At 62.9% G+C, this 20078-nt stretch overlaps 1 protein-coding gene across 3 annotated transcripts in view; it reads left to right on the top strand.

Annotated features, from left to right (window-relative positions):
* The window catches only part of CAMSAP3 (calmodulin regulated spectrin associated protein family member 3), a 30149-nt gene that overhangs the window by 8993 nt on the left and 1078 nt on the right, over positions 1-20078 (top strand). Inside the window, exons 2-18 of one of the 3 annotated variants that reach the window (XM_056113162.1) lie at positions 1353-1606; positions 3897-4019; positions 4126-4221; positions 4367-4399; positions 5335-5382; positions 5709-5847; positions 8556-8695; positions 8802-8895; positions 10360-10414; positions 10535-10608; positions 10906-10975; positions 11099-12593; positions 16514-16653; positions 16782-17062; positions 18336-18435; positions 18671-18783; positions 18902-19020. In XM_056113162.1, coding sequence (XP_055969137.1) covers positions 1353-1606; positions 3897-4019; positions 4126-4221; positions 4367-4399; positions 5335-5382; positions 5709-5847; positions 8556-8695; positions 8802-8895; positions 10360-10414; positions 10535-10608; positions 10906-10975; positions 11099-12593; positions 16514-16653; positions 16782-17062; positions 18336-18435; positions 18671-18783; positions 18902-19020 — 3374 coding nt within the window. The remainder of the gene's footprint in view (positions 1-1352; positions 1607-3896; positions 4020-4125; positions 4222-4366; positions 4400-5334; positions 5383-5708; positions 5848-8555; positions 8696-8801; positions 8896-10359; positions 10415-10534; positions 10609-10905; positions 10976-11098; positions 12594-16513; positions 16654-16781; positions 17063-18335; positions 18436-18670; positions 18784-18901; positions 19021-20078) is intronic. The other 2 variants (XM_056113163.1, XM_056113164.1) reach the window with 2 other exon arrangements.

Here is a 20078-nt window from a genome sequence, read left to right as displayed (position 1 = left end):
GGGCCACATGCAGGGTCTTCCCCGTATTATTATTATTGCACAGCAGAGCCTGGCAAGCTCCCTGTGGCTATTGGATATGCCAAAAACAGTAACAACAAATCTCACAATGAAGATGTTACTGTTGCCCGCTCAAGCAATCCATGAACAATGGGATGACAGTTCTACAATGCATTATTATTACTTTTGCTTTTTTGGGTCACACCTGGCGATGCACAGGGATTACTCCTGGCTCTGCACTCAGAAATTACTCCTGACGGTGCTCAGGGAACCAGATGGGATGCTGGGAATCAACCCGGGTTGGCTGCGTGCAAGGCAAATGCCCTACCCACTGTGCTATGGGTCCAGCCCCTATTATTATTATTATTACTATTTAGTTTCGGGGTCACTGCTGGCAGTGCTCAGGGCTTGTTTTGTGCTCACTCCTGGACTTGCTCTGGGGACTTTTGGGGGTGCCAGGGATCAAACTTGGGTCTGCCCGGTGCGAGGCCCCTCCCCCACCCCCCCCTCACCCCCACTACCTATCAGCCCCTTTTCCGGGCTCATAGATCCCCCACCAGCTCCCTGGCCTGCCCTCTCAAGATCTTTCTCACGGTTTCCTCCCCTCCCCCATCCCCCACCACCCTGGGGACCCTCCCCCATCCCCAGCACCCTGGGGACACCCACAGCCCCAGCACCTCAAGTGTCCTCCCCGGCCACCCGTGCTAGTCTCCCTGTGGGGCTGGGGTCTCGCCACCAAGCCCCCTGTCCTCACTCGGTGGTCCCTATCCTCGCTCCTTCCACTGCCCCCTCCCAACCCCTCAGGATCTAAGGCGCTGCCCTTCCCCCCTCCCTCCTCCCCATTCCTGCCTCGGGCCACACAGCTCCGCCCCCCACATTGGTCCTGGAGCAGGGAGACAGGGATGTGGGGTCCCTTAATATTTCAGGCGGGGGGGCGGGGGAGTTGCATCCTAGGGGCCCCTCCCCAGATGCCTTGGGCTTCTCGATCTGAACGCCTAGTTACCGGGGGTACCTGCCCGGTGGGACGCCCCAGAGGCCACTAAGCTCCAGATTAAGCCCTATTGTTCGTGTTATTGTCCTTGCCCGGGGGCCCCAGGACCACGTTCCCCTGCACCGGATCCCGCCTCGCTGCAGCCCGGCTGCCCCGGGTCCCAGAGCCCGCCTGCTCCCCCCAGACCCCCACAGCTGTCTTGCACTCCGCTTGGAAAACTTGGAAAACCGACGCCCACCGACGCCCCTTCCTGCAACGCTCTCCCTCGCCCGGTGCCCGCCTCCCTCGTGGGCGCCGCCCCCTTGCATTGAGGCCAGGGCCGAGGCTGATGCCCTGACCCGCCGCCCCCCGCCCCCTCCTGCAGAGCACGTGCCCTCGGAGCTGTGGGAGCCCTTCTACACCGACCAGTACGCGCAGGAGCACGTGAAGCCCCCCGTGACGCGGCTGCTGCTGTCGGCCGAGCTCTACTGCCGGGCCTGGCGCCAGGCGCTGCCGCAGCTCGAGACCCCGCCCAGCCCCGCTGCCCTGCTCACCCTGCTGGCGCGGAGGGGCACGGTGCCCGCGCTGCCCGAGCGCCCGGTGCAGGAGGCCGACCTGAGGCATCAGCCCATCCTCATGGTAAGCCCCGCCCCCGCCCGGGCCGCCCCGCCCAGGCTCCGCCCACGGGCCCGGATTCTGCTCCGCCTGGAGGCTGCGCCGCTGCTCTCTGGGTCCGGCTTCCCCCTCTGGGTCTGAGTCCTCCCCGAGGGCCCCACCCACCAGGACTGAGCCCTCCCCGAGAGCCCCACCCACCAGGACTGAGCTCTCCCTTAAGGCTCCACCCACCAGGACTGCCGCCTCTCATCTGGCTCCGCCCACTGGACTGGCTCCTCCCCTAGGGCCCCACCCACCAGGGCTAGCTCCTCCCCTCGGGCTCCACCCACCGGACTGATCTCCCCTCGGGCTCCACCCACCAGGACTGACTCCTCCCCTCGGGCTCCACCCACCAGGACTGACTCCTCCCCTTGGGCTCCACCCACCAGGACTGACTCCTCCCCTTGGGCTCCACCCACCGGACTGACGCCTCTCCTCGGGCTCCACCCACTGAACTGGTTCCTCCCCTAGGGCCCCACCCACCAGGGCTAACTCCTCCCCTCGGGCTCCACCCACCAGGACTGACTCCTCCCCTTGGGCTCCACCCACCAGACTGACGCCTCTCGGGCTCCACCCACTGGACTGGCTCCTCCCCTAGGGCCCCACCCACCAGGGCTAGCTCCTCCCCTCGGGCTCCACCCACCGGACTGATCTCCCCTCGGGCTCCACCCACCAGGACTGACTCCTCCCCTTGGGCTCTACCCACCAGGACTGACTCCTCCCCTTGGGCTCCACCCACCAGGGCTAACTCCTCCCCTCGGGCTCCACCCACCAGGACTGACTCCTCCCCTCGGGCTCCACCCACCAGGACTGACTCCTCCCCTTGGGCTCCACCCACCAGGGCTAACTCCTCCCCTCGGGCTCCACCCACCAGGACTGACTCCTCCCCTTGGGCTCCACCCACCAGACTGACGCCTCTCGGGCTCCACCCACTGGACTGGCTCCTCCCTAGGGCCCCACCCACCAGTGCTAACTCCTCCCCTCGGGCTCCACCCACCGGACTGATCTCTTCTTGGGCTCCACCCACCAGGCCTGACTCCGCCCTTTGGGCTCCACCCACCAGGACTGACTCCTCCCCTTGGGCTCCACCCACCAGGGCTAACTCCTCCCCTCGGGCTCCACCCACCAGGACTGACTCCTCCCCTTGGGCTCCACCCACCGGACTGACGCCTCTCCTCGGGCTCCACCCACTGGACTGGCTCCTCCCTAGGGCCCCACCCACCAGGGCCAACTCCTCCCCTCGGACTCTACCCACCCGACTGATCTCTTCTTGGGCTCCACCCACCAGGACTGACTCCTCCCCTTGGGCTCTACCCACCAGGACTGACTCCTCCCCTTGGGCTCCACCCACCAGGGCTAACTCCTCCCCTCGGGCTCCACCCACCAGGACTGACTCCTCCCCTCGGGCTCCACCCACCAGGACTGACTCCTCCCCTTGGGCTCCACCCACCAGGGCTAACTCCTCCCCTCGGGCTCCACCCACCAGGACTGACTCCTCCCCTTGGGCTCCACCCACCAGACTGACGCCTCTCGGGCTCCACCCACTGGACTGGCTCCTCCCTAGGGCCCCACCCACCAGTGCTAACTCCTCCCCTCGGGCTCCACCCACCGGACTGATCTCTTCTTGGGCTCCACCCACCAGGCCTGACTCCGCCCTTTGGGCTCCACCCACCAGGACTGACTCCTCCCCTTGGGCTCCACCCACCAGGGCTAACTCCTCCCCTCGGGCTCCACCCACCAGGAATGACTCCTCCCCTTGGGCTCCACCCACCAGACTGACGCCTCTCGGGCTCCACCCACTGGACTGGCTCCTCCCTAGGGCCCCACCCACCAGTGCTAACTCCTCCCCTCGGGCTCCACCCACCGGACTGATCTCTTCTTGGGCTCCACCCACCAGGCCTGACTCCGCCCTTTGGGCTCCACCCACCAGGACTGACTCCTCCCCTTGGGCTCCACCCACCAGGGCTAACTCCTCCCCTCGGGCTCCACCCACCAGGCCTGACTCCTTCCCTTAGGCTCCGCCTACCAGGCCTGGCGTTTCCCAAAGGTGTCACCCGTGGCTTTGAAAGACTGCCCACCTGGTCCACTCAATTTATGATGGCAAAATCTAACCCACCAGGAGGGCTCTTCCAGGATCCCTCACCTGTAGCCTACACCGAAACCCCGCCCATTGACCCATAACCCCGCCCCTCCAGCTCCTCCCACTCCTCGATTCTTCCCCTCGGAAGCTCGCGGAGCTCCTAGCCTGACCCTCCAGCCCTTGCCGCCCCCACAGGGAGCCCACTTAGCTGTCATCGACGCCCTCATGGTGGCCTTCGCCTTTGAGTGGACAAAGACGCTGCCGGGTCCCTTAGCCTTGTCCAGTTTGGAGCACAAACTCCTTTTCTGGGTGGACACGGTAGGTCGTTGCAACTGGGACTTTGGGGGGACTTGGGGTGGGGGGTTCTGGGGACCAGATGACCCCGTGGCCAGAACACTGACCTCTCCCTGCCCTGCTTCCCCAGACCATCCGTCGGCTGCAGGAGAAGACGGAGCAGGAAGCGGCCCAGAGAGCGTCGCCCGTGGCCCCCGCCGATGGCGTGGCCCCAGCACAGCCCTCGGTGAGGCTGGGCGCTGGCCAGGGGGAAGACAGGCAGGCCTGCCGGTGGGGGGCCGGGGGAGCCCTGCAGGGAGGGTGGCTGGAGTGACGCTCTCTCTCTGCCTCTCCCGCCCCTCCTGCTGCCCTTCTCTGCCTCTCTGCCTCAGTGCCCCACACGCTGGTACTGGAAGCTGGTTCCTGTAAGTGGGGCCGTCTGTCCGCCCCATCTGCCTGCCCGCTTGTTGCTTCGTCTGTCTGTCTGTCTTGTCTGTCTGTCCGCCTGCCTCTCTGCATTGGCTCATGACCTCCACCCCCAGCTGTGAGCAAAGTGGGTGGGACCCCAGCCCTGGAGGGTCGGGGGTCGCCAGCGGGGTGAGCTCTCCAGGGTTACTTACGGAGGAGTCCCCTCCCCACCGACTAGCTGGGACCAGGATACAGCTTCGTATAATCAATCAATTCATCAATTAGCTGAACGCGCCTTTGTCCCCCTGAGCTCACTCCCCCCCCGCCCAGCTCATCCCATACGTGAATCCTGAGTTGCTGGGCAGGGCGCACAGAGAAACACCCCCCCCCCTCCTACCCCACCCCCCCAAAGAGGTTGCAAACCCCAGCTTTGAAGCAATCCCCGCTTTGGCGGGGAGGGGTCCCGTGCCTCAGTCCCGGAAGTGTGATAAGGCGACAGTGATCAAGACAAATTGATTGAGGAGTGCCTTAGGGATGGGGACCCCCCCCCCCCGCCTTTGCTCACCATGAGGGGAACCTCCTTCCCCTCCCCCCACCACCCCCATCCTGGGGCCTGGGTGGCCAGTGGGGGTGGGTGGGCTGTTCTGTCCCCGCGTGCCTGCTTCCTCCTCTGAGCTGGGGCCTGAGTCTTAGGGATGGGTGGGGGGCTGGGGAGGGCGTGGGGTTCCCTGCATGGGAGGCTGCTGTTTGGAGGGTCCCTCCAGGACCGGGCGGAACTTGGGGTCCTGCAAGCCGGCCAGAGCACAGTCAGGGGGCTTGATCTCCAAGGGCTCAGGACATGGGGCTCCCACCCTGTTCCCCTCGACCCCTCGGAGGTGTGCCTGGGGACCCCAGCTAGTCAGCACCCCAACCCCCCGCCTGCTGACGGCTGCTCCTCTCCCCCCCCCCCCAGCACGCAATTGCCTTCTGTTTGAAGGAGTCGGGGAACAAACCCCCTATGGTAATGTATTCCTCGCCCTGGGCTTTCGGGGGGTCCCCCGCCCCCCACTGCTGGCCTGGCTGCTCTCTGCCACCTGCCTTCCGCCTTCTGCCGCTAATGCCCACCCCTCGCTCCAGGCTGGCCCCCCATCCCCACTCTGGCTCTGGGATTTGAAAAAAAAAAAAAAAGAGCAAAGACAAGAAGAACCACCCGCCCTGGCTTCAGAGCCCCCCACTCTTGACGGAAACCCCCAGGCCTCCCTGCCCAGCCTGCATGCCCGTGGACCCCGGGGTGGGGGGGCCGAGCCGAGGGTTCCCCCCGCATCCTGACTGGGCTCCCGTCCACAGATTCGTTACCGCAAGGACCGCGCCGTGGCCCGCCGAGCCCCGTGTTTCCCTGCCGTGACCACACTCCAGGACCTGGCCAGCGGTGCGGCGCTGGCGGCCACTATCCACTGCTACTGTCCGCAGCTGCTGCGGTTGGAGGGTGAGTGACCGCGGTCCAGGAGCGGCGCTGACCGCAAGTGCCAGCCAGTCCAGCCTGGCCCCGCCGCCCTGAGGCTTGGCGGGGTGACCTCGTGTGTGCTCCCAGAGGGGCCCCTGGTGTGGAGGGAAGCTTGGAAATTTAGTAAGGAGGCAGACGCAGGAGCGTACATCCTTGTGTTTTTTTTTTTTTATTTTTTGCTTTTTTTGTGTGTGAGGGGATCACACCCAGCGATGCTCAGGGGTTCCTCCTGGCTCTGCACTCAGGAATTACCCCTGGCGGTGCTCGGGGGACCCTAGGGGATGCCGGGGATCGAACCGGGGTCGGCCGCGTGCAAGGCAAACGCCCTACCCGCTGTGCTATCGCTCTGGCCCTCACGTCTTCGTTTGCGGGGGATAGTAACCTCACCCAGATGAGGAGACCAGCTGTTGTCTGTCCATTGGTGGGGAGTGGGGTCCCTGCCACTCAGTGGCAGTGCTCAGCGGCTTCTCCCGACTCTGTGCTCAGGGATCACTCCTGGTAGTGCTGCGGGCCACACTGGAGTCGGCCACATGCCAAGCAAAGACATTTTATTTGTTTTGCTCTTCGGCTTTGGGGCCAATCCTGGCAGTGCTCAGGGCTTCACTACTCACTACTCCTGTCTCTGTGCTCAGGGATCACTCCTGGTAGGGCTCAGGGTCCGTCTTGGGTTCCAGGAATAGAAACTGAGTCAGCGTGCCCATGGCCAGTGAGTGCCCTGCCTGCCGAACTCTCTCCAGCCCCTCCTCTTGGTTTTTGGAACCCACCCGGAGGTGCTCAGGGGTGACTCCTGGCTCCGTGCTCAGGAGAAGGTGTGTGGTGCCAGGATTCCAGCGCCCCAACCTTTGTACTGTCTATTGTTTCCCTGGACTCTGCCCCATTGTGTCTTCCTCCGGGGATCCCCTTCTCTTCAGGCCGTCTTTGTTTGGCTTTCAGTGTCCACTGGTACGTCTCTTTATCTCGTTTTGTCCTTGGACGAGTTCGATCACTTTTTATTGCGCCCAGGGGTGAATTTATCCAATTTATCCATCTTTTTCCTTCTGGTTTATTTCTATTTTTGCTGGCTGTCGCCAAACGTCATTGATTATAAATTTTGCGTGGACGTGCACGTGAGAATGTGTATTTGTATGTGTGTGTGTATGTTTATGTGGGTACACTTGTGTGTAACGTAGATGTGTGTATATTTGTGTGTGTGTGCATGTGTGAGTCTATGTGTATACGTATATTTGTATGTGTGTATATGGGTATATGTGAGTTTATGTTTATTTATGTGTATATGTGGGTGTAGGTGTATGTTGTGTGTGTGTTTATGTGTATGTGAGTTTGCATGTGCATATGTATGTGTAAGTGTATTTGTGTGTATATATGTGATTGTATATGTAAATGTGTATGTGTGTATACTTATATATATGTATATGTGTGTATGGGGTTTTTTTTTTTTTGGCTTTTTGGGTTACTCCTGGCTCTGCACTCAGGAATCACCCCTGGCGGTGCTCAGGGAACCCTATGGGATGCTGGGACTCGAACCTGGGCCGGCCGCATGCAAGGCAAACGCCCTACCCGCTGTGCTATCACTCCAGCTCCTGTATGTGTGTATTGATGTGTATATGTGTGAGTGTGTGTATGTGTCTGTTGTGGGGATCAACCCCAGGATTCACTCCAGTATCTCCTGTGTACCCCCACTGAGCTGTATTCCTATCCCAAATTTCATCGATATTTTATTTTTTGGGGGTCACACCTGCTGGTGCTCAGAGCTTCCTCCTAGCTCTGTGCTCAGGGAACCACAGGGGGTGCCGGGGATCGAACCCCACTCAACTCTGTGTAAGACCAGCAGTGCTCTCCCCGCTGGGTTCTTACTCCAGCCTCTTGGTCTTCACCCTCTTCAGTATGCTTCTTGGCGAGAAAAAAAATTCTCGAAGGAATAGAGCTTCAAATCCGTTGGTTTGAAACCTTTTCCCCACCTGCACGCCAGTGTTTGTCGGGGCACCTGGGCTTCAGAACCATGCTGAGGCCAGAGAGATAGCACGCAGCCGACCTGGGTTCGATCCTCGGCACCCCAGAGGCTCCCCCAAGGCCTGCCAGAAGTGATCCTTGAGCACAGAGCCAGGAGTGAGCCCTGAGCAAGGCCAGGTGTGGTCCCTCCGAATATTCAAAACAGAACAAAAACAAAAAAGACCAGAGTGATAGTACAGCAGGGAGGGCATTGGCCTTGCAGCGGCCAACCCAGGCTTCTACCCAACACCCATAGGGACCCCCGAGCCCCACCGGAGTGATCCCCGAGTATGGAACCAGGACTAAACTGAGCACTGCCGAGAATGCACACCCCCCCCCAAAAAAAAAGACAGAAAACGTAAAAGACAACATTAAAAAAATCAGAAAAGCCCCGTCAGCTTGGGTCAAAGACACAGACAGTTCCAAGAGTGAGAGTGCCCTGGGGTTGCACCCCACAATGCAGGAGGTGTCCCCCCCACACACACCCCAGCACTGCCAATGCCACGCTAAGGACACTCCCGTGTTTTGTACTTCAGGAAATTTCAGGGCGGGGTGTGGTGGGGGTTCCACTCCGGGCTGATGGCAGGGCCCCTGGAACCAGTGACTGCATCCTGCAGGAGTGGGGTTGGGAGGGGTGTTGCTGGGTCCCCAGGTGTGTCTCTGCTCCGACCAGGCCCCCATCCCCCCCCATTCCCCCCCAGAGGTGTGCCTGAAGGACCCCATGTCCGTGGCCGACAGCCTCTACAACCTGCAGCTGGTCCAGGACTTCTGTGCCTCCCGCCTGCCCCGGGGCTGCCCCCTGGCCCTGGAGGACCTGCTCTATGTACCCCCGCCCCTCAAGGTAACGCCCGTCTGGGGCACCCCCTCCCCCATGCCCCATCCCTACCCGCCAGCTCTGCAGAAGGTCCCCCAGGCTGACCCTGCCTCCCTCCCGCGCCCTCCCGCAGGTCAATCTGGTGGTGCTGCTTGCCGAGATGTTTATGTGCTTCGAGGTGCTGAAACCGGACTTCGTGCAGGCCAAGGATCTGCCTGACGGCCACGGTGAGCGGGCCCGAGGGTGCAGGGGCCACGGGGGGCCGCGCCTGGCCCGACCCTTCTTGCTCTCTCTCATTCTTTTTCTGGAGCAGGGGGTTTTGGGTCCCATCCGGCAGTGATCAGGGCTGACTCCAGGCTCTGCGCCCAGGGATCACTCCAGGCAGGGCTCGGGGGACCCTATGGGGTGATGGGGATCGAACCCAGGTCCACCTCGGGCAAGGCCAGCGCCCTCTTCGCTGTCTCTCTCAGGCCTGCTGACTGATGGCTTATCAGGTTGTGACCAGAGCGCTGTACATAGAAATACTCGAACTCTTGTTCTTTTTATTTTTTGCTTTTGGGGTCACACCCACTGATGCACAGGGGTTCCTCCTGGCTCTGCACTCAGGAATTACTCCTGGCGGTGCTTGGGGTACCCTGTGGGCTGCCAGGGATTGCACTCGGGTCGGCTGTGTACACGGCAAACACCTTCCTCGCTGTACTGTCGCTCCGGCCCCTTTGAACGCTTATTCTTTTTTATTTTTTTTGGGGGGGTCGCTCAGGAATTACCCTTGGCTGTACTCAGGGGAGCATATGGGATGCTGGGAATTGAACCCAGGTCAGCCACGTGCAAGGCAAACACCCTACCTGCTGTGCTATTGCTCCAGCCTCTGAACACTTATTCTTAATGTACCGGATCCTTTTTGCTTGTTTGTGGGGTTCGGGTTTGGGGGCCATCCTCGGAGGTATTCAGAAGCTACTCCTGACTCTGTTCAGGGATCACTCCTGGCGGAGCTCGGGGGACCTACGGAGTGCTGGGGAGGGCAGCCCTGTTCCAAGCCCTGAGACTGCTCCCTGCTCCAGCCTCATCTTCAGTTTTGTTTCTTTGTTGGGTCCTGTCAGGGATCCAACCCTGGGCCTCAGACGTGCAAGGCAAGCCTTCTCCTGTGCTCCATCCTGACCCAAACCATTTTTTTTTTTTTTTTTTTTGCTTTTTGGGTCACACCCGGCAATGCACAGGGGTCACTTCTGGCTCATGCATTCAGGAATTACCCCTAGCGGTGCCCAGGGGACCATATGGGATGCTGGGAATCGAACCCGGGTCGGCCACGTGCAAGGCAAACGCCCTACCCGCTGTGCTATCACTCCAGCCCCCCATCTTTTTTTTTTTTTAATTTTTTTTGGTCGCATTAGCGGTCCTCAGGGCTCACTCCCGGCAGGGCTCAGGGGACCCTGTGGAGTGCCAGGGATTGAACTGGGGTTAGCAGGTGCCCTCCCCGCGGTGCTCTCTCTCCACCTCCCCCAGGCACTGTGGTTTTCATTCGAGTCACAGTTTCCAGAATGCCCGATTCTTCTCCCCTCACTGGTGCACCCGGCGCTACGCCCATCTGAGTCCCTGCCCTGCCCCCCACCCCACCCCTCCCCAGTCTCCGCCAACTCAGTTCTGTGGCGATTCAGTGGGTTCTCTTCCCCTGACCCTCTTCTTCTCCACAGCCGCCTCTCCCCGGGCCGTGGACACATCCAACCCTCAGAACCGCAGCGGGGGCAGGTAACACCTCCCCTGGGAGCCCCCGCTTTGGGGTTCAGGATGGGCAAGGGGGGGCAGGGGGCTTTGGGTCCCTGGCGTGTGTGTGGGGAGAACCCGACAGTTGAGTCACTTCCATTCCAGTTCTCCGGTCTTCAACTTCCGCCATCCCCTTTTGACGCCGGGTGGTCCCCAGTCTCCGCTCCGTGGATCCACAGGTGAGGGCTGTGGGGCATGTCTTGTCTTGAGAGGACCCCCCACCACACACACACACACACACACACACACACACACACACTCACTCACTCACTCACTCACTGCACTTTCCTGCCACTTGCCAGAGACTGAGCTCACAGGGTCCCTCTGGGCCATTTCACCTAGTGGCCTTGGAGGGTGCCCCCTCCATCCGTCCGCTCACATAATGACTCATCAGTCACTCACCCAGTGACACCCCTCGCTGGTCTCAGTGACCCCATAGTGGCCACTCAGTGACCACCCCTGCCCCCCCTCCCCAGGCTCGCTCAAGTCCTCCCCCTCCATGTCTCATGTGGAAACCCTCAGCAAGGTGTGGAACCGGCAGCTCAGGTCAGCGCACCCCCGGGGTGTCCCCCCCTGCCAGGGTCAGGGATGGGGGGAGGCGACACGGCTGGGCTCCCGGGAGGGACCCAGGCTCAATCCCAGGGGCTGACGCCTCCTCCGGCCGCCCAGCCGTCCCCTCTCCCAGGCCGCGTCCTTCAGCACCCCCTTTGGCCTGGACAGCGACGTGGACGTGGTCATGGGGGATCCCGTCCTTCTCCGTTCCGTCAGCTCCGACAGCCTGGGCCCCCCGCGCCCCGCGGCAGCCCGGACCCCCGGCCCGCAGGCCCAGGAGGCAGCCGACCTGCCCAGCATCGAGGAGGCGCTGCAGATAATCCACAGCGCCGAACCCCGACTGCTGCCCGACGGGGCGGCCGACGGCAGCTTCTACCTCCACTCCCCTGAGGCGCCCTCCAAGCTGCCCCTGGCCTCCCCATCTGCCTTCGAGAGCCTCTCCAAGTCGCTGCCCGACGGGCCCACCAAAGCACCCCTCTACTCGCCGCACCCCCAGAGCCCCGGGAAGGCCTCCGGGGAAGGGGCCAGAGCGCCGTCCTCGCCGGCCACCGCCCAGGGCTCCCCGAAGACGTCGGCATCCACCGCCAGCAGCAGCCCCGAGGTGAAGATGACCAGCTTCGCCGAGCGCAAGAAGCAGCTGGTGAAGGCCGAGGCCGAGGCCGGCGCGGGGGTCCCCGCCAGCTCCCCGGCGGCCCCGGAGGCCCTGAGCTCCGAAATGAGCGAGCTGGGCGCCCGGCTGGAGGAGAAGCGCCGGGCCATCGAGGCCCAGAAGCGCCGCATCGAGGCGATTTTCGCCAAACACCGCCAACGCCTGGGCAAGAGCGCGTTCCTGCAGGTGCAGCCGCGGGATGCCGCCGAGGCCGAGGTGGACGCCGCCAGCGAGGCCGCTGCCGTCGAGGCGGGTCCGGCCCCCGGGGGCGAGCGGGCGGCCGGCGAGGGCCAAGGGGAACCGGCGCCCAGAGCCAAGGCGGTGACCTTCTCGCCCGAACTGGGCCCGCTGCCCGCCGAGGGCCTGGGGGACTATAACCGGGCGGTCAGCAAGCTGAGCGCCGCACTGAGCTCTCTGCAGCGGGACATGCAGCGGCTCACGGACCAGCAGCAGCGGCTCCTGGTCCCCCCCGAGGCCCCGGGCCCCGCGCCGCCCCCGGCCGCCTGGGTCATCCCGGGCCCCACGTCGTCCTCGTCCTCCTCGGGTCCTAAAGCCGCGTCCCCCAGCCCCGCCCGGCGCGCCCCAGCGCCCAGGCGCACCCCAGGGCCCGGCCCCAGCCCCGCGCCTCGGAGCCCCAAGCACGCGCGGCCTGCCGAGCTGCGCCTGGCACCGCTGACCAGGGTCCTGACGCCGCCCCACGACGTGGACAGCCTCCCCCACCTGCGCAAGTTCTCGCCCAGCCAGGTGCCCGTGCAGACGCGCTCTTCCATCCTCCTGGCCGAGGGGACGCCGCCTGAAGAGCCCCCGGCCCGGCCCGGCCTCATTGAGATCCCGCTGGCCAGCCTGGAGGAGCCCTCGGCCGACGAGGAGGGAGACGCGAGTCCCCCGGGTGCTGAGGACTCCCTGGAGGAAGAGGCATCTTCTGAGGGAGAGCCCCGGGCAGGGCTGGGATTCTTCTATAAGGTGGGTGTCACCAGCCTTGTGTAGGGGGAGGCGCGGGGGGGGGGGGGGCGGGGAAGGTGGAGGGGGATGGGTCAAAGGGTAGGTGGAGAGGATGGAGGATCTGTGGAGCTGGTAGGTGAATAGACTGAGGGGGATGGGTGGGTGGGTGAGTAGGTGGGCGGGTGGATGAATGGGTGTGTGGGCTGGTGGGGGATGGATAGATGCAGGATGGGTGCGTGGGTGGGTGGATGGATGGGTGGGTGGATGGATTTGGTTCATGGGTGGATGGATGGATGCATGGGTGTGTGGAAGGATGGATGGGTGCATAGTTGAGTGGATGGATGAATGGCTGGGTGCACGAGTGGGTGGGTGGCTGGGTGGTTGGATGGCTGGGTGGGTGGTTGGTTGGATGGGTGGGTGGGTGGGTGGGTGGGTGGATGGATGGATGGGTGGGTGGGTGGGTGGATGGATGGATGGATGGATGGATGGATGGATGGATGGATGGATGGATGGGTGTGTGGATGGGTGTGTGGATGGGTGTATGTGTGGATGGATGGGTGTGTGGGTGGATGGCTGGGTGGGTGGATGGCTGGGTGGGTGGATGGATGGATGGATGGATGGATGGATGGATGGATGGATGGATGGATAGGTGGGTGGATGGATGGATGGATGGATGGATGGATGGATGGATAGGTGGGTGGATGGATGGATGGATGGGTGGGTGGATGGGTGGGTGGGTGGATGGATGGTGGGTGGGTGGATGGATGGATGGATGGGTGGGTGGATGGGTGGGTGGGTGTGTGTGTGGGTGGATGGGTGTGTGTGTGGGTGGATGGGTGTGTGGTTGGATGGATGGATGGATGGATGGGTGGGTGGGTGGATGGATGGGTGGGTGTGTGTGTGGGTGGATGGGTGTGTGGTTGGATGGATGGATGGATGGATGGATGGATGGATGGATGGGTGGGTGGGTGGATGGGTGGGTGGATGGATGAATGGGTGTGTGGTTGGATGGATGGATGGATGGATGGGTGGAAGGATGGGTGTGTGGGTGGGTGGAAGGATGGATTGGGTGCGTGGATGGATGGGTGCATGAGTTGTGGGCGGATAGATGGATGGATGGGTGGATGGATGGGTGCATTGGGTGGAAGGATGAATGGGTGGGCGGGTGGGTCATTGGAGGGTGGATGGATGAATGGATGGGAAGGTAGGTGGACGAGTGGGTGGTGGATGGGTGAGTGGATGGGTGGGTGGTTGGATGGTTGGATCATGGATGTGTGGACAGGAGAGTGAACGGGTCGGTGGATAAATGGATGATTGAATGGGTAGGTGGGAGGCGGGTGGATGGCGAGTGAATGATAGTAGGTGGATGGAAAAACGAATGGGTTGATGGATGGGTAGATGGATGGAATTTAGGTGGGTTGGTGGGTAGAACAGATAAATGGATGGGTGGATCAGTGAGTGGGTGGGTGGATAGATGGATGATGGCTGTGGATGGCTGGTGGGTGGGAATCGTCAGACGGGTTGCGTGGGTCATTTGAGAGGCGGGCCCAGTGAGGAAAGGGTTGGCCGGGCAATGGAAAGCCAGAGCCGGGGTCTTCCATGGCGTCTCCTCCATCGTTTTCTCTTCCTTACCCCACTACCCATCACAGACATGTGATACTACCAGTTCCCAGTTCCCCAGGACACTCTCCTGCACCACAATACCCAGCCCAGGCTCCGACTGCTGTGGGATCCCCTTATCTCTACATCACACTTCCCAACCCCTGCCCTGGGCCATTTTCAACTCATCCTTAAAGGGGCCTGAGCCCCTTAAGGTACATGCCTTAAACGCAGCCGACTTTGACTCTGTCCCCAGCACCACATGAGTTCCCTTGAACCCCACCAGGAGTGATCCCAGAATGCAAGGCCAGGAGTAAGCCCTGACCACCACGGGTGTGGCTCAGAAACCAAACGAAACCCAAACAAACCATTATCAATTCAGCCTTCAAGAAGCAGGACAGTAATGGGCCCTTGTCACTGTTTAACCCCCTCCTAGACTTTGTTCGCCCTGGAATTCCTCCTGCACCATTCTCCTCAGCTGGCCCAGTCCCAGCCTCCCACTGGTCCCCGCCTCTTCCGTGTTGATTCCAGCCCCAGGACCTTTGCCCTGACTCTTTTTTTCTGCCTGACACATGCTCTTCCTTCCTCCTCCCCTGCTTCCCTGGGGTGAACCTCTGGCGAGATGGACATGAGTGGACAGGTGCCCTTGCCGGCCTTCTCTGTCGCCAGTACCCCCACCACACCCCGTCCTTCTTGTGCCCCAGATCCAACCATGGCTGTGTGTGAGGCTGGTACCCCCTAAATGCCTTTAGAGCTATGATAACCGGTTGGGGGTGGGGGCGGGCAGGAACAGGAGCTCCCAGTACCCCCGGGGTAGTCCCGGGCTGGGAGTGCCCAGCTTGGAGTGTCCTTGGTGTAAAAGGAGCCCTCACTGGGAGTAGCCCTAGGTAGGGAGGATTCCCCTCCCCCCCACTCTGGGAGTGGACCCAGGCAGGAAGTAACCCCTCACTGGGAGGAGCCTGAGGCAGGAAGTGACTCCCTCTCCCCATTGGGAATAGCCTCAGACAGGGAGTAGCCCCCACTGGAAGTAGCCCAGCCTGGGAGTAGCCTCAGGGAGGGAGAAGCTCCACTCTGGGAGTAGCCTCAGCCTGGGAGTATCCCCCACTCCCGCCCCCACTGGGAGTAGCCTCAGGCAGGGAGTAGCCCCCCTCTCGGAGTAGCCTCAGAGAGAGTAGAGTAGGCCCACTCTGGGAGTAGCCCCCATTGGAAGTAGCCCAGCCTGGGAGTAGCCTCAGGGAGGGAGAAGCTCCACTCTGGAGTAGCCTCAGCCTGGGAGTATCCCCCAGTCCCCCCTCCCCCACTGGGAGTAGCCTCAGGCAGGGAGTAGCCCCCCTCTCGGAGTAGCCTCAGAGAGAGTAGAGTAGGCCCACTCTGGGAGTAGCCCCCATTGGAAGTAGCCTTGGCCTGGGAGTAGCCTCAGGGAAGGAGAAGCTCCACTCTGGGAGTAGCTTCAGCCTGGGAGTATCCCCCACTGGGAGTAGCCTCCGGCAGGGAGTAGCCCCCTTCTGGGAGTAGCTTCAGGCAGGAAGTAGCTCCCTCTCCATGGGGAGTAGCCTCAGCCTGGGAGTATCTCCACCCTCCCCCTCCCCCAGTAGCCTCAGACTGGGAGTAGGCCCCCAATGGGAGTAGCCTCAGCCTGGGAGTAGCCCCCATTGGAAGTAGCCTCAGCCTGGGAGTAGCCTCAGGGAAGGAGAAGCTCCACTCTGGGAGTAGCCTCAGCCTGGGAGTATCCCCCACTGGGAGTAGCCTCAGGCAGGGAGTAGGCTCCTTCTGGGAGTGGCTTCAGGCAGGAAGTAGCTCCCCCTCCGTGGGGAGTAGCCTCAGCCTGGGAGTATCTCCACCCTCCCCCCCCCCAGGAGCCTCAGACTGGGAGTAGGCCCCCAATGGGAGTAGCCTCAGCCTGGGAGTAGCTTCAGGGAAGGAGAAGCTCCACTCTGGGAGTAGCCTCAGCCTGAGAGTATCCCCCCATAACCCCACACATACTAGGAGTAGCCTCAGAGAGAGTAGAGTAGCCCCCACTCTGGGAATAGCCTCAGGCAGAGAGTAGCCCCCCTCTGGGAGTAGCCTCAGGCAGGAAGTAGCTCCCTCTCCATGGGGAGCAGCTTCAGACAGGGAGTAGCCCCCACTGGAAGTAGCCTCAGCCTGGGAATATCCTCCCCCTCCCCCTGCCCTGGGAGTAGCCTCAGTCAGGAAGTAGCCCCCCTCTGGGAGTAGCCTCAGCCAGGGAGTAGCTCCCCACTGGAGTAGCTCAGCCAACCTCCCTGGAGCTTGCAGGACCGATGGGCAGGGGCTGGGGACCGGCCGAACTCCTGCCTATTCCTGTTCCCCTCCCCTCACCCCAGGATGAGGACAAGCCGGAGGATGAGATGGCACAGAAGCGGGCCAGTCTGCTAGAGCGGCAGCAGCGCCGGGCAGAGGAGGCGAAGCGGAGGAAGCAGTGGCAGGAGGCGGAGAAGGAACAGCGGCGGGAAGAGGCCCTGCGGTAGGCACTGCATCGAGTGGGGAAGGGGGCTCGGGGCACTGCATCGAGTGGGGAAGGGGGCTCGGAGCTCTGCTGTTCAGAAGCCTGCCCGGCACCTGACGCTTGATCCCCCGCCTGTCTGTGCGCAGGTTGGCCCAGGAGGAGGTGACCCCCAGCCCCCAGGCGCCCCTGGTCTCCGTGGCCCCCGCTGGCCGGGGCCCTGCCGACGAGGAGGTGGGGCCCCGGCGGGGCGACTTCACGCGGCTGGAGTACGAGCGCCGGGCCCAGCTGAAGCTCATGGACGACCTGGACAAGGTGCTTCGGCCACGCGGTGCGGGACAGGGCCGGGGTGGACGGAGAGCCCCCCGGCCTCGTTCCGGTTGCTGCGACGACTCTGCCTTGGCCCGAAGCCCAGCCCGGGGCCTGCTGGGTGAGACCCCTGGGGGTCCTTGAGGAAGGGGTACAGCTGGGTATGTGATGTGCCAGGGGGTCCTCGTGGCTCGGACCTTGGCCCCTGTCTGCTTGAGAGATAACTCGGGATGGGATGGACTGAAGGACCAGAGTAGATGAGGTCCTGGGTTTCCTCCCCGGAAATGCAGGGTCCCCCAAGTCCTGCTGGCTGTGACCTTGGTGGCCCCTAGACCCCCCCCAGACCCCACTTCTGCATATGACCCCCATTAAGTTAAATAGAAACAGGGCAGAGGTGATGGTACAGTGGGGAGGGGGCTTGCCTGGCATGCAGCCGGCCCTGTGTCCACCCCTGGCACTCACAGCGTTCCCCCAAATCCCACCAGGAGGGATCCCTGAGCGCAGAGCCAGGTCTGAGCCCTGAGCACCGCTGGGTATGGCCCCCAAACTAAAAAAAAACATTAAAAAGGAAGGAAAGGGGCTGGAGCGATAGCACAGCGGGGAGGGCGTTTGCCTTGCACGCGGCCGACCCAGGTTCGATTCCCAGCATCCCATAGGGTCCCCCGGGCACCGCCAGGGGTAATTCCTGAGTGCATGAGCCAGGAGTTACCCCTGTGCATTGCTGGGTGTGACCCAAAAAGCCAAAAAAATAAAAATATAAAAAGAAAGGAAAAGGAGGGGCTGGAGCAATAGCACAGTGGGTAGGGCGTTTGCTTGCGAGTGGCCCATCCAGGTTCGATCCTCAGCATCCCGTATGGTCCCCCGAGCACTGCCAGGAGATAATTCCTGAGTGCAGAGCCAGAACTCACTCCTGAGCATGACCCAAGAAAAGAACAAGAAAGAGACCTGGGCTTCGGGAGCTGCTCCGAGGGCTCACCCAGGCTTTGCCGGCCGGAGCCCTGGGTTCCATCGCTGGCACTGCCTGGACTCCTGAGCGCTACCAAGTGTGGCCCCAAATGGAACGATAGAGACTCTTGCGTGGGTTGGGGGGTTTGTGCCTAATAAAGTGGGAGGTGTTGGGTTGAGCTGGTTTGAGTTCTCTCCAGGGCACAGTGGATGAGACCCCAGGGGCATGGTCAGGGCTGAGAAGGGGCCTCAGGTTGGACAGCTGGTGACCAGGAAGCGCTTCTTCCTTTAGCCTGCTGGGCAAAGCTCCTTCCCCCATGGGGGCAGTGGGGGTCACTGTCGAGTGGGGCTGCCCGTGGGGGGCAGGGGTGTGTGTTGGGTATCACGATGCTGCTGGGGTGGGCCCTGGAGGGAGGGACCAGGCCTTACCCCATGTCCACTCCTCCCAGGCTCTCGGCTCAGCAAAGTCTACTCCCAGTCCACCCTGTCACTTTCCACCGTGGCCAACGAGGCCCCCAACAACCTTGGGGTGAAGAGACCCACGTCTCGGTGAGTGTGGCCAGGGCAGGTAGCTTCTGAGTAGTGGGGACCATCTGGGCTCAGAGCGAAGCCCGTCACGTGCCTCTCGGTGGCCCGAGGAAGGCAGGGTTCAAGCCCGGGCCCTGAGTAGACTTGGGATACCCACCCGTTCCGTGTGCATCTCCCTGCTGTCTTGCTCTGGGTAAGGTGGCACCCCTACCCGGGGCCGCACACCTCCAGTCGGGATCCTTCCCCTCCCCCGCAGGGCCCCTTCTCCCTCGGGCCTCATGTCCCCCAGCCGCCTGCCCGGGAGCCGTGAGCGTGACTGGGACAACGGCAGCAACGCCTCCTCCCCGGCCTCCGTGCCTGAGTACACAGGTAGGTGATTACCTGCCCTGGCAGGTCCTGGGTGCCTCGTAGTCGACTGCCCTGTGTGTCCTGCTCCCCGCTGCAAAACACCCCCCTCCCTCCCTCACTCCCTTCCTCCTCCCCTCAGGTCCGCGGCTGTACAAGGAGCCCAGCGCCAAGTCCAACAAGTTCATCATCCACAACGCCCTGTCACACTGCTGCCTGGCGGGCAAGGTGAACGAGCCGCAGAAGAACCGGATTCTCGAGGTGAGCCCTGGGGCTGGCGGGCGGCGCGGGAGGGGCCGCCTGGAAGGGGCGGGGCTGGCGAGCAGGGGGAGGGGCTGGCAGGAGGGGCGAGGCTGCCTGCAAAAGGAGGGGCTGGCAGGAGAGGAGGGGCTGGCAGGAGAGGAGGGGCTGGCAGGAGAGGAGGGGCTGCCTGCAAGGGGCGGAGCTGGTGAGCAGGGGGCGGGGCTTACCAGAGGGGCGGGGCATCCTGCAGGGGGCGGGGCTGCCGAGCAGGAGGAGGGACTTACTAAAGGGGCGGGGCTGTCAGGAGACGAGGGGCTGCCTGCAGGGGCGGGGCTGCCGAGCAGGAGGAGGGGCTTACTGAAGGGGCGGGGCCTCCCGGAGGGCGGAGCTGACAAGTTGGAGGAGGAGCTACCCCAGAGGGGCGGGGCTGCCCACAAGGGGTGGAGCTGGCGAGCAGGGGGCGGGGCCATCAGGAGACAAGGGCTGCCTGCAAGGGGCGGAGCTGGCAAGCAGGGGGTGGGGCTTACCAGAGGGGCGGGGCTGTCAGGAGACAAGGGCTGCCTGCAAGGGGCGGAGCTGGTGAGCAGGGGGTGGGGCTTACCAGAGGGGCGGGGCTGCCTGCAGGGGCAGTGCTGCCGAGCAGGAGGAGGGGCTTACTGAAGGGGAGGGGCTGTCAGGAGACTGCAAGGGGCGGAGCTGGTGAACAGGGGGTGGGGCTTGCCAGAGGGGCGGGGCTTCCTGCAAGGGGCGGGGCTGGTGAGCAGGAGGAGGGGCTTACTGAAGGGGCGTGGCCAAAGCAGGGCCTCCCGGAGGGCCGAGCTGACAAGTTGGAGGAGGAGCTACCCCAGAGGGGTGGGGCTGCTCGCAAGGGGTGGAGCTGGTGAGCAGGGGGCGGGGCCATCAGGAGACAAGGGCTTCCTGCAAAAGGCGGAGCTGGCGAGCAGGGGGTGGGGCTTACCAGAGGGGCGGGGCTGCTGGCAAGGGGCGGGGCTGTCAAGAGACAAGGGCTGCCTGCAAGGGGCGGAGCTGGTGAACAGGGGGTGGGGCTTGCCAGAGGGGCGGGGCTTCCTGCAAGG

The sequence above is a fragment of the Sorex fumeus genome, unplaced genomic scaffold (assembly GCF_029834395.1).
Source record: "Sorex fumeus unplaced genomic scaffold, SorFum_2.1 ptg000019l, whole genome shotgun sequence".
Lineage (NCBI taxonomy): Eukaryota > Metazoa > Chordata > Mammalia > Eulipotyphla > Soricidae > Sorex > Sorex fumeus.
Note: the sequence above shows the minus strand (reverse complement) of the source record. Positions and strands in the feature narration are given on the sequence as shown.